This window comes from Seriola lalandi, unplaced genomic scaffold (assembly GCF_002814215.2).
Source record: "Seriola lalandi dorsalis isolate HSWRI2012SDOR001 ecotype SW California unplaced genomic scaffold, Sedor1 jcf7180002054591, whole genome shotgun sequence".
Lineage (NCBI taxonomy): Eukaryota > Metazoa > Chordata > Actinopteri > Carangiformes > Carangidae > Seriola > Seriola lalandi.
The window spans coordinates 443,259-455,552 of NW_019525144.1; the positions used below are offsets into that span (position 1 = coordinate 443,259).

The window sequence follows — 12,294 nt, forward strand, 5'->3', positions numbered from 1 at the left end:
TGGCTCTGGTTGCACAGCCCGAGGCCACAAACAGCCAGTTAGGCCAGAGAGGCCACGCAGATATACAGGGTGTCACACATTAAAGCACACGCACACACTCACTCACTTAACCTACATGAAGATGAACACACACCACCTTATTAGGCAAAGTCCTAGTCAACCATCAGCAGCCTTAACAGAGGTCACAGAGGTCACCCAGCTGCTCTCCCTCATGGACGCTGATGACAGGGGGGTGGGGGTGGGGGGGTGGGTGGGTGTGACAGTCTGGTTAATTAACTGGCATCAGAAAACAGCAGGATGGGATGACAGCAGGGAGAGGGGAAGATTGCATGAAGGGGAAACGGCTTGTTAGAGTGGACAGGAGATGACATTTAACCACATGAAAGATCGGTTGATTAGATTAGAGGAGAAGAAGATGATGGAGGGAGTTTCCCTCTTACTGTTTACCTATCATGTAAAACAGTTTGAACCAAAAAGTTCTTCTAAAGTATTTTGAGGACGTAATAGGGCAAAAAAGAGCAGCGAGGGGGAGATTAGAGCACAACAGCACTCTAATTATCAAACATGTTAATGAGGAACAGTGGATTAGTGGTTAGTGATCACCTCACGGCTTCTGTATTTGGTTGTGTTGTGTGTATTTTCAGCAGCTTTGTCTGTTTGGTTGTGCTGTGTGTATCTGTGTTGTCAAATTGATGAACATGTTTTCTTAGTTTTCTCATGTTTGGTCTATTTACAGGTGTTCTCTGAATTTGCAGTGCATTAAACTCTCTCTCACTTTGCTGCTGCTGATTGGTTGAGAAGTAAAAAAAAAAAAAAATCAATGTAAAGGAGTGTTAGGAAAAGATAACTTGCAGTCCTAAAAGAATCTGACTGCACTTACACTAGGCTACGTAAACATGGCGGCAGATGTTGTTGATGTGGTATGGTGCATTGCTGCCACAAGGAAGAGCAGTATCTCCTTTCTTTTCGTAAAAGGACGGTCCAGTGTACCCTATGCTAAAGGACATAAGAAAGGAAGCATTGAAGCTCCTTTCTTTAGCATTTAGAGAATTTCAAACTGTTTACTGGATAAGTGTTAGGAATCTGAAGAGGTAAAACTAAAAAGTAATGCAATATAAAAAGGAAAGATCAGCGACTTAAAAAAAATTTATGTTGCAGTTTTCGGTTTTACAAAACTTCTCCTTCCTGATGGAAGAAATTAAAGAAAATAATCAAACCAAACTCCTGAAAGAAGAAGTGCAACAAAATGTTGTTTTTCTTCCTATCCCATCAATCTACTTGCGACATCTTAGATTCATCTTGTGACTCCTGGGACAGAACTTCTGCACTGGTTGCTCTTTAACATTTAAGAAATCTCAGAGAAACCAGTGTAATTAATGATCAGTCATGTGCTGATGTTGGCACAGAGTAGAAAAACCAAATTAGTGATCAATTAACCAGCATCATTCAGTATTCCAATACTGTTGCCCATTGTGGTTTCACTGTTCAACCACATAGGGGAGCCCATGCGCAACAGTCAGAAACACTGCCCTCCTACAAAAATGGACGTCAGTGCCTCTTTTGTCCCTGTTATTCCTCCCAAAGCTTTACACCTTTCATCCCTGTCTGTCCTTGTCCAGCCTAGTTTGTCTGAGAGATCTGTCCTTAACATGCGTCTCATCTATTTCAATCTGTCCTTCACTCTGGGATTTTTGAATGGAGACACAACCAGACAGAAATTATTGTATTTGGGTCACTGAAAAGTGACACTGTCACACATTCTCCTCATTAACTAACAAGATAAAGTGTTAGTGAGTTTAATGGGGTTTGCCCCAGACTTGCAGCGGCGCCAAAAGCCTCAGGTACTCATTTAGCTCTACATTATTTGATTAATCACACATTTGTAAGAAATTTGCTCTAGTGAAATAAAACATCAACTCGGATGTGTCCTCCATCTTCGCCACATTGTTGTAGAGGGAGTCAAACTGTCAAAATCTAGTTTTAAGAGTTGCTCATTTGTTGTAAACTGATTTATCAAATTGCATCAATTTTTTGGGTCAAGTAATTATCACATGAATCCATCACAAAAGCACTGTAAGGCTGTAGCCAACAATTATTTTGCATTTATTTTCTCTAATAACTGATTTAAAAAAAAAAAAAAGATTCTCCAAAGCCCAAGGTAATGGTTCGGTCCAAAAGACCGAAGCTCCGAAATATTCAGATTTACAATAAAAGACAAAGAAAAATAAGAAAAGGATGGAAGTGGGTATTATTTTTCATTTCTCATTTTGGCATTCCTGCTTTTTATTAATCAACTAATTGTTTCAGTTTTAAATTAGCTGATTAATCGAGTCAAGTCCAAGTTTATATGTCGGGCACAATCTCAAACAAACGCAAAGAGCTTAGTTGATTCAACCTGAGGGGAACATGAATGTGTGCACTAAACGTCATGGTAATCCATCCAATAGTTACAGTCCAACAGAGACATTCCACTCAATATCATAAAAGCCATCCTTACGGTGGCTTTAGATGAAAAGTCGCAGCATCAGCAAAGTCATGATGATAGCCTATATCATGTGGCGATCAAGAATGTCTCAACCAACTGACCGCCATTGCCATCCATTGAGCAATGTTGACCACGGATGTCCGCACACAGTGAAATTTAGGACCCCGGTAGATCCCCAGAGCAGTTGCCTGCTTTGCCCGGTTGGTAATCCAGTATGGAGAAAGATTAAACCACCCATGTTCTCATCCAAAAGTCAAATCAGATGTGCGTGATCTCATCTAATTGGACACAGGTGGTAATTAACATGGATGAACATGGATGGATGGCTAAACCCGTGTGGAAATGTGCAGTAGAAACTCAGCAGAGACAATTCAAGCATTAACAGTATACTGTTTTTTTTATTAGGTGCTTTATTCATACAAAACAACACACTGTTGCAAAGTGTTTGTATCTATTGATAAAAGTAAGAATAAAGTGCTTGTTCTTCTTCTGTACACGTGTGACTTAACAGTTAGAATGCTGTTTCCATGGTTCGGGGATTTAATTTATTTGAACTTGTTTTCTATCATAGAATAAACTGTGATAAATGATGAAAAAGAAAATTGCTTATTTATCAAATGTGAAAAGTAACAGAACTCAGGCAGGAAGACGGAAGTTCAAAATACAGAAATAATTTATTTTTACACAGAGAAAATAAGTGTGTTGAAGTTGAGCACGAGTGTCATGCTTCCTTTATAATAAATAGATTTTTCTCTTAGAACATTTATCTGTATATGATGTATGATTATTTTAAAATGAAAACAAAAAGCATATCATATTTACAACAAAATGAATGGAAATCAAGAACAAAAAGCTTGACTTAACTGTAGCTCATACACTGGTCATATTGAATAAAACAAGAGAGCAATAAAGTTTTTCAAGATACCTCATGATTTGAGAGAAATACCTGTTCACCATGTTTCAAAGTAGATGAGCTGTGCGTTTTATAGATGCTGATGTAACAACTGAAAGTGTACAATACCTGAAATCAGAGCGAGTTATGAGCTAAAGCTGAGAGGAGTTTGTGACAGCTGCAAAAAAAAGGATCCCTCTCTTTCTCCAAATGTACAGTTAAAATTGTGTCCTCCATCTTTTATTTTTACACTAGTTCAATACTTTGGTCGGGTGCACACAGACAAAGAGAGGAAACAAATGGAAGGGCAGCCATTACCATTGATTAAACTCCTGACTCTCTGCTGATGTATAAAGGTAGGGTGGGCTGTAGTCTGTCAAGGCTGATCTGATTCTCTGTGTCCAGAACACACAGCATCTCCACCGTCTGCTCCTCCACAAATGTCTCCTTGAAACCCAAGTGAATATCATCTCTCATTGTTAGCTCTCTGTCACTTCTAATGTTCAGACTCCCCGCCTCCTTCTTTACATTCTCCTCATCCTCGTCGTCCCCACAGCACAAAGCTACCTCGTTCTCGTAGCAGAAAGCGCTGGGGGAGTGAGGGCCCAGTAGGTGGCGGGCCGCCCTCGGGGCAAACGGTGATGGAGACCGGGAGTAACTTGAGCTGGAGGATGAGGACTGCCCACTGCGACCTGTCATCTGGCTCAGTTCCCTGGCACTGCAGTGAGGCGTAGATGGCACTTCATAGGTCTTATGGAAGCGGGAATAGTCCACGTGGTAGCGGTCGCCCTTCTCAAAGACCACAGGCTCAAAGCGGTGGCCCCATAGGATCTCCTTGGCCAAGTAGGAGGTGCGGGCCTGAGTGGTCATAGCTGTGGCCTCCACCATCCCCTCCAAGATGACCACAATCTCAAAGTCCTCTTTCTGCAGCTCAGTGCGGCTCAGGTTATACAGAGGACTGTTCTTGTTGATCTCATGGACCACCACCAGCGGCGACACCAGAAACAGCCGATCCAGTCCGTCGTCATAGCCGACATCAATGTCTGTTTGCTCCAAAGGGAGGTACTCACCCTCCGCCGTCACATGAGGCTTAATGAGCTGAGCGCGAACATGTGCTTCGACGATGTGGCTCTTGCGCATGTTTCCCAGACGCCACATGAGGCACAGCTTACCATCTCGCAGCGCGATGACAGCATGATGCGAGAACAGCAAGGTCTGTGCCCTCTTCTTCGGCCGCACCATCTTTGCCATGATGGTGCCGATCATGAAGGAGTCAATAATGCAGCCCACGATGGACTGCACCACCACAGTCACCACAGCGACTGGGCACTCTTCGGTGACACATCGGAAACCATATCCGATGGTGGTCTGGGTCTCTATGGAGAAGAGGAACGCCCCAATGAAGCCCTGGATGTGGAGAATACATGGCCGCCATTCGTCTTTTCCTTCCTCTGTGGTACTCCGAGGATCCCCGTCCTTCACGGGCATACGAAGATCAAAGTCTCCATGTGCGAGGGCCACTCCCCAGAAGATCAGGCCAAAGAGCAGCCAAGACAGAAGGAAGGTGGTGGTGAAGATGAGTAGCAGGTAGCGCCAACGTATGTCCACACAGGTGGTGAAAATGTCAGCCAGGTATCGTCGTGGCTTATCCTCCATGTTGTTGAACACCACGTTGCACTGGCCGTTCTTCTTCACAAAGCGGCTGCGCAGACGGCCGGTGCCCAGATCCAGGCCCAGGCGGCATGAAGGTGAAGCACGGCAACTGTTGTGGACGATAGGCTCATTTGTTACCCTCAGAGACAAAGTCCCTCTTCCTTCATCACTTCCAGGACACTCGCCTCCTCCATCCTCACCTCGCATACAGGCCCCCGACAATGTCTGCTGAGTCAGGGGACTGTGGCCATTGTGGAGGCCCAGGCTGGAGATCTTCAGGGCATCTTCATCTGTGGAAACGATGCTGTATCTGAAAGAAGACAGAAGAAAAACTGAGTTCAGGGGTTCCCCTTAGTTATTGTTGCTATGACTATCAAGCTTTCTATTCTCATACCGCCCCTAAATTAAAAAAAACAACAAAAAAATTCTCAGCTGTTGATGGCAACTGTCAATTCTGCCAGTTGAAATGACAACTGTGATTGTTCGAGTTTAGCAGCTGTAGCAGCAGCATTTTGATCTGAAAGAAGAATCCTGTGAAGGGGATCTTAGACAAAATGGCTACATATGATATGGTGCCAAAAGACTGAGGCTAAAGCTACATGTCCCAGATGACAATTCAGCTTCCTTCTTAGTGAGATGATCCAGGTAGAAGACATGGAAATAAAGAATGAACCCTGTTGTTGACATGTTTTTTCTGATTTTCAATCAGTATATTTTCATAGTTAATGCCACAAGAGGAAATGGCTCTTAGGTTGAGAACTAACCAGTTTGTTTGACAAACATAACGGCATTTCAGTAAACAGCCTGACAAAACTGCTAACATTAGCCTAAACTCTTTAAACAATGAATGTGCTTTTTATTCAACATAATCTGTAACCCCTACAAACTAATATGGTTAGTTAATAATGTGCTTCTTGGCTTTATGATCTCTACAGTAAGTAGGAAGCAAGTCAGCCAAACATGTTAACATCTGCAGCTTAGAGCAGACAAACTCGCTTTTTAAGTCATTCTTTACACTTTTGCTTGTGTGTTTTGATTTTAGAGATGCTAAGAGAAGGTGCACTAAACAAAAAAAAACTCTTTAAATTCAGAAAACTGATCTTACTGGTACTTCAACATGTGGAAAAATTCAAAGCTTGACAGATGTGCCTTGCCCTGATCAGTTGCTAAGCTGAGTGATTGGACAGTCAATGTTCAGGGATTCACAAACAGTCAGGTTGGATGCTTTGGTGCCAGTTATTCATACATCAACCTTTAAAATGGGTTTATAAATTGTAACTAATGTCTTTAATAATGGATAAATGATCGTCTGTGTATGCATTATTTATCAACAATAAGTCATTCATGAGAGTGGCTATAAATGCTATAAATGCCCAATAGTTTCTAATAAACTGTCAAGGCTGCAAATATTAAGATTGTTAAGATTAATAAGATATTTATACAGGATAATAAACTATCAATTCTGCACTTACACACACTAATAAACTCAACAATAAGGGCTCATGCATTTTGTAGCAAAAGTTAATAAGTCATCTGCATGATGTATCACTCATTTATGAAAGCTTTTTACTGTAATTCATCAAGTCTGCCGTTGTAAATTATGAACAGTTAATGAATGGGTTGTTGTCAAGATGCCAGAGATCAAATGGTCCATTCAATGGTCTGCCTGTTGAAATACAGAGTCCAGACAGAGAGATTTTTCTCAAAGTTGCAATCCAAACATTATTGTAAATATTAGCTAATAACTGATCTAGAAAACATCAGGCAATGATTTAATAATATTAATAAGATAATAAATCCATTATCAAGGGTGACTTGTCAGAAAGAGGTACAAATGTTTTTAATATCTGCTGTTGTTTTGTGATCGCATGAATAGACTTTTTTTCCCCCAAAGTGAGACGGAAGACAAATCACGTAAACATTTCTTTCACAGACACAGACACAAACACTGACCGAAGAAACCACTGCAACCACTCACACACTTTTATTAGCCACCCCCTCTCACCTGTTGACTCGCACCGCTCCCATGGCACCGGTGATCATCAGGCTGTGTCTGCGAGGGCAGTAATGTAGGTTGGGGCGGGCAGTTCCAACCATTAAAGTACTGTTGCTGGACAGGGGGGCAGTATGAGCTCAGGTCTGTCTTGCATTTGTTATCAGCACTGTCTTCTCATGATACATTTTCTGTGAACAAAGGGGACAAAAGGGAGAGTCCATCAATCATTAAAAATGTGAAGGTGCAGGACCTTTTCTAAGGCAAAAAGAAACAAAAGTGGAATAATAAATATGACTCATTCTTTGATCCACAAAAACATCAAGACAAAGAGTCTACAGCCAGGCTAGCCGCTCTGTGAGACAGGTACATGAGTGCTTCGAGCTAAATGCTAATGTCAGCCGACCTTTAGCAGGTAATGTTTACCACGGTCACCTTTGTCTAGCATGGTAGCATGCTAACATTTAATTATCACAAACAGTACAGCTAGGGCTGAAGGGGAACATCATTAGATGATTTTCATTAGAATTGGTCATGAACAAATTTATTTGACAAAATTAGATTTTGTTACAAGGAGCACCAAAGCCATTACAGTTCAATGGGGGAAAATGGACTTCTGCACCATATTCCACAATCTATTTGTATAAGTAGTTGAGACATTTTACTATATCAAAAAAAAGGTAAAATGTCAAACTCATGGTGGCGCTAGAGGAAGAGTCAGGGAATCAGCAAAGTCATTAGCATACATAGTCTGGGAAACATGTTGTATCAATCCATTCAGTGGCTGCTGAGATATTTAAGGCCAAACCAAAGTGGTGGACTGATCAACAGACTGACATTACCTCTCATAAAGCCACGCCCCTAGCGTGACTAAAAAATCGCAGGAATCAAAAATCCCTAACTGCAATTTTGGTCTTGCCCTAATGCACGGAGCAGACCAGACAGTTTTGTGTAATGAAAGCTTATTGATTAGGTCCTTGCTAGTGGTTAGCCTTAGGGACCTTTAGGCCAACCAATGGTGGAAAACCAGACAGGCATTGGAAGGGACAAAGGTCTAAAAAAGAGATGAATCAGTGGTAATCTACTGTTAGAGGAACAATTGATCTGCTGTTTGGCCTGGTGACAAGGTTGGAGGGTGATTTCACTCGGCTTATTATGTCAGCAAGCTGCGCACCAAGAGATCCAAAAAGCACCGGGTTGCATAACCAATAGAAGGCCAATCACACGCAATACTAAAGGGTATCAGCGGTTTATGTTTTATCGTACGTGAATCTCTTTGGCTGACGTGAATTCGTTTACAGGACAGGGCTGCATTAATCAAAGGTAGCAGTGATTATCTTGGAAAGTTTTCTGACAAACTGCAGTTTAAAAGCTTTCATTCAATATCGCTGTCACGTCAATAACAAACACCAGCACTGCTACACACACGGAAACACACTTACGCACATGAACACACACACACAATCCCACACACACACACACACAATCCCACACACACACACACACACACACGCACAGACTTTGATGGGAGTTGATGTCATGTAATGTGGGCTGTGTGCAGCTCTTGTGTGCGATGCATCCAGACTTCTTTTCCTGTTACACCAAGGACAGATGTTGCGAACTGGCTGATGATTGGCTGGATGAAGGGTGATTGTCGACTGGATAATCCCAAAAGGGCGGATGATTACGTCAGCTGAATAACTCCCACAGCTGGAGGAGAGTGTCCTCTGCCGTGAAATCATGACCTTTTCTTACAGAGATCTTAAAGACGCCAGCCAATATGTCAGCTCAGGCAGGTCAGTCTCATGTCAGCGCCAGAGGCATTATTTGTGGGATCAGGACAACACAACACAGTTCACATGTTGTCCTGTTTGGATTTACAATGGAGGCATGACAGAGAGGCTGTTGTTCTACTGTGCTTCTGATTAGTTGTGGTTTTATTTTAAATGTGTATGTTTATATAAATATATATTTTTTATTATTTTGCTTCTTCCCAATTGAATCAACTGAGCTCACTCCACTGTTTTCATATTGCTATGTCTTCTTTGTTTTTTTATATGTTGGAATTTTTAATTTTAATTTCAGTGTCGTTAGTGCCCACATGGAATTATAAGACACCACTATTTATCAACCAAGATAACATACTTCTTCAAATTCAAATTCTTTCAAATTATTATCACATTTGACTGAGAATAAGTCATTGGCTGAAAAATGCAGAGGAGTGTTCCTGTTAAAAAATGTTATTTGTGTTTGTCATCGTTAGTGTCACGCAAGCAAAACTCCATTAATAACATTAATAACAAGCTCTGACACACAGCTGGTGGACACAATAGTTACTGTAATAAATGCAACACCCATCATGAGTCAAGTTGACTGCATATGTCATGTTCAAATGTCGAGAGAGGTGTGGATCAAACAGTTGTTTTGTCCACAAAATTGGGGAAATGCCTGACAATATAATGCAGTATAATGGTAAAGTGTTGTTGCCATGACCACCATCAATTCAACTAATCAACAAAGATAATTAAATACAAAACATCAAGCACCAAAGTTAATTGTTGACCTTGGAAATAGAAGTTTGACAAAACCGTCGCAGCTCAAAGTCCACATACCAGCTGGGGCATAGTACTCATAGTACTATGGGTGAAGTCATGTCAACAATACAACCGAGCAAACTCAAAACTCAAATGACAACATGGCTGTGCAGTATCCATGACTCAAGAAAGACTTAACCCATTATTTGTTTTCTGCCTCCCCAGCAAAACATGTTCACTTCATCAGCTTTGTTTACATTGTATTTTATACGACTGAATATCACAGAACTACAAGTATGTAGAAGCTAAAGATACATTATCATGTTTTTGTGGCTGAAAATGAATTTTTGCAAATGTTGCCAATTGTGAATATTTTGTGTGAATATGACAAAAAAAATGTACAAGGATACGTAACTATTTGTACATGTCAGCCTTAAATAAAGTCATTAACAGAACATTTGCACTAATGCAGTCAACTGTTTTCAGTATATACCTGGCTGGTGTCTTTTTTCTCAGCTGACAGGAGCCCTGGGGGAGAGTTGCAGTAATTAATGGTTGATCATAGTTACTGTATTAGCCGTCTCCATAGGAACATCTCTCCTCGCTCTATGGGGCTGATTCGCTGTGTTGTGTGTGTGTGTGTGCGATGGTTTATCATGTGAGACAACTTGTGAGGAGGAGGAGATAAACTGGCCGAGGAGAGAAGAGGAGAGGAGGAGGCCACGGACACTCCCCTGCGGTAAGCATTTACCCTGTAACCTGCTGAAGTCAACTGCAGTATTCTACAGATACTACTACAAATAAAGATTATTACCCAGTGTGTCAAAGACTTGTGACTGACGTCGTTCTTGTTCAAGTACGTCAGAGGAACCAAACTGACAAACATTACAGCATAATCCCATGCAAAGGAAAGTAAAGGTTGGAGGAAGCCCTTGTCAAATACCAGATTACTATGTCTCTTAATCTCCCAATCAAAAAAAACAATATGAAAGGTGGATGGCAGTTGCTGTATGACCTGGCTTAAGCCCTTTTGTGTAATCTGATGATATGAGAGGGGAGGGAGGAAGGGAGGGAGGGATGAGGAAAGAAAGAAAGAAAGAAAGAAAGAAAGAAAGAAAGAAAGAAAGAAAGAAAGAAAGAAAGAAAGAAAGAAAGAAAGAAAAGAAAGAAAGAAAGAAAAGAAAGAAAACATTGTAAACCAGATAATGTAAGGGCTTTACAGGTCCTCTACGTTGGACAAGAGAGGTGAGAAAAAAATACAGATTATGATGAAGAGATTATGATGTCAGAGGATGTTACTACAACGTGTAATGCCATTTGCAGAAAAGTGGATGATTTACACACACACACACCAAAAGCGTGAAAAAACACAATCTTTGCTTTTCTCCTCTCTAGTCTAAATGCCTTTTCTGAGAGGCAAAGGAATGTGTGAAAATGTGTGAAAGACTCACAGTTGGTCACGCCATGCTTTTGGGGGCGATTGTCCTTCGCTTTTTCTGTAACTCTTAAAACTAATATTTAAAAAGGGCCTACATATCCCTGAGGACAGCAGTTGGTGCACACAGTGTCCTAGTCCTGCACAGAAGCAAAAATAGGGGCTTGAGTGCGTAACGGGCATGAACTTATTTTGACTGGAGGAACTTCAGTCCAGTCCAACAAACACAAAACATTAGAAATAACTCTTAGCTAAATGAATGTAATATAATATAATATAAAATATATAAATAATGGATTATAGGCCATGTGTTTTGTCAGAGGTCAAAAAAGTACATTAACTCATGTATTATACATCGACTCCACCACATTTTGGAGGGAAGTGTTGTAGGCCTACTTTTTTACTCCACCACATTTATCTGACATTTACTTTTCATATTAAGATTTTTTTTACGACATGATTCATTGTAATAGATTAAGTAATGTCATAAATAAACGGACAAATATAAATCAGCAACAACAATCCCATCGAATATGTTATTAAATAATTATTTATATATTATTTTGGTGGTATTTTGCTCCATTTTGTTTTTGTATTAATGGTATGATTTTATTTGCGTCATTGCAGTCCTGATATGTTTTAATCCTGGTTCAACCATGTAAAGCACTTTGTACCTTTATTTTGAAAAGTAGGCTACCTGCTGTATGACTAAAGTTTATTGTCATTATAATTATTATCCTTATGAAACTATATTTGATACGTATGACACTAAATGGCACCATTCTGCATTATGAGTACTTTTACTTTTAATACTTTAAGTAAAAGTGCTGCACATACTTTTATTCAAGAAAAGGTTTTAATGCAGGAGTTTTAATTCTAATGGAATTATTTGTAACTGTGGTGTTGCTACTTTTACTTTAATAAAACCGCTCTTATTATTTCTCACATTACAACAAAAATGTCTTGTATTTTCAAAGAAGTCTTCAGTTCAAGAGAAGATGACCTAACTCATACTATGAATTTGGGTCATAAATAGTTGTCTCAGCCACCAGATGTGCATTAATTGTGTTATTTGAATTTAAAACGTAGCAATGAAAGTGAAGTTTCCATCTTTGCACATACATCACTGCAGGAGGAAGTCTTAAATGTCGATCAATGGCTTTGACAGTGCAACCAGAAGTTATGACGGGGCAGTTTGCAAACTAAGCAGCAGCTGTGACGTGTGTTCGTTTCATTGAGGCCACAGGAGCTGTCCAGTGCTGAGAATCAATCCAAACCCTGCAGGAATAATCGACAGCAGGG

General features: G+C 40.5%; 1 protein-coding gene across 2 annotated transcripts in view; it reads right to left on the reverse strand.

Moving 5' to 3' along the window:
- Positions 1 to 2,863: 2,863 nt before the first annotated feature.
- The window catches only part of LOC111664492 (ATP-sensitive inward rectifier potassium channel 12-like), a 10,103-nt gene continuing 672 nt past the window's right edge, over positions 2,864 to 12,294 (reverse strand). The window contains exons 2-3 of one of the 2 annotated variants that reach the window (XM_023419079.2): positions 7,036 to 7,214; positions 2,864 to 5,340 (exon numbers count right to left, since the gene is read on the reverse strand). In XM_023419079.2, coding sequence (XP_023274847.1) covers positions 3,702 to 5,340; positions 7,036 to 7,127 — 1,731 coding nt within the window. In that variant the 5' untranslated portion in view covers positions 7,128 to 7,214 and the 3' untranslated portion in view covers positions 2,864 to 3,701. Of the gene's footprint in view, positions 5,341 to 7,035; positions 7,289 to 12,294 lie in introns of those variants that run through there. The other variant, XM_087177359.1, reaches the window with a different exon arrangement.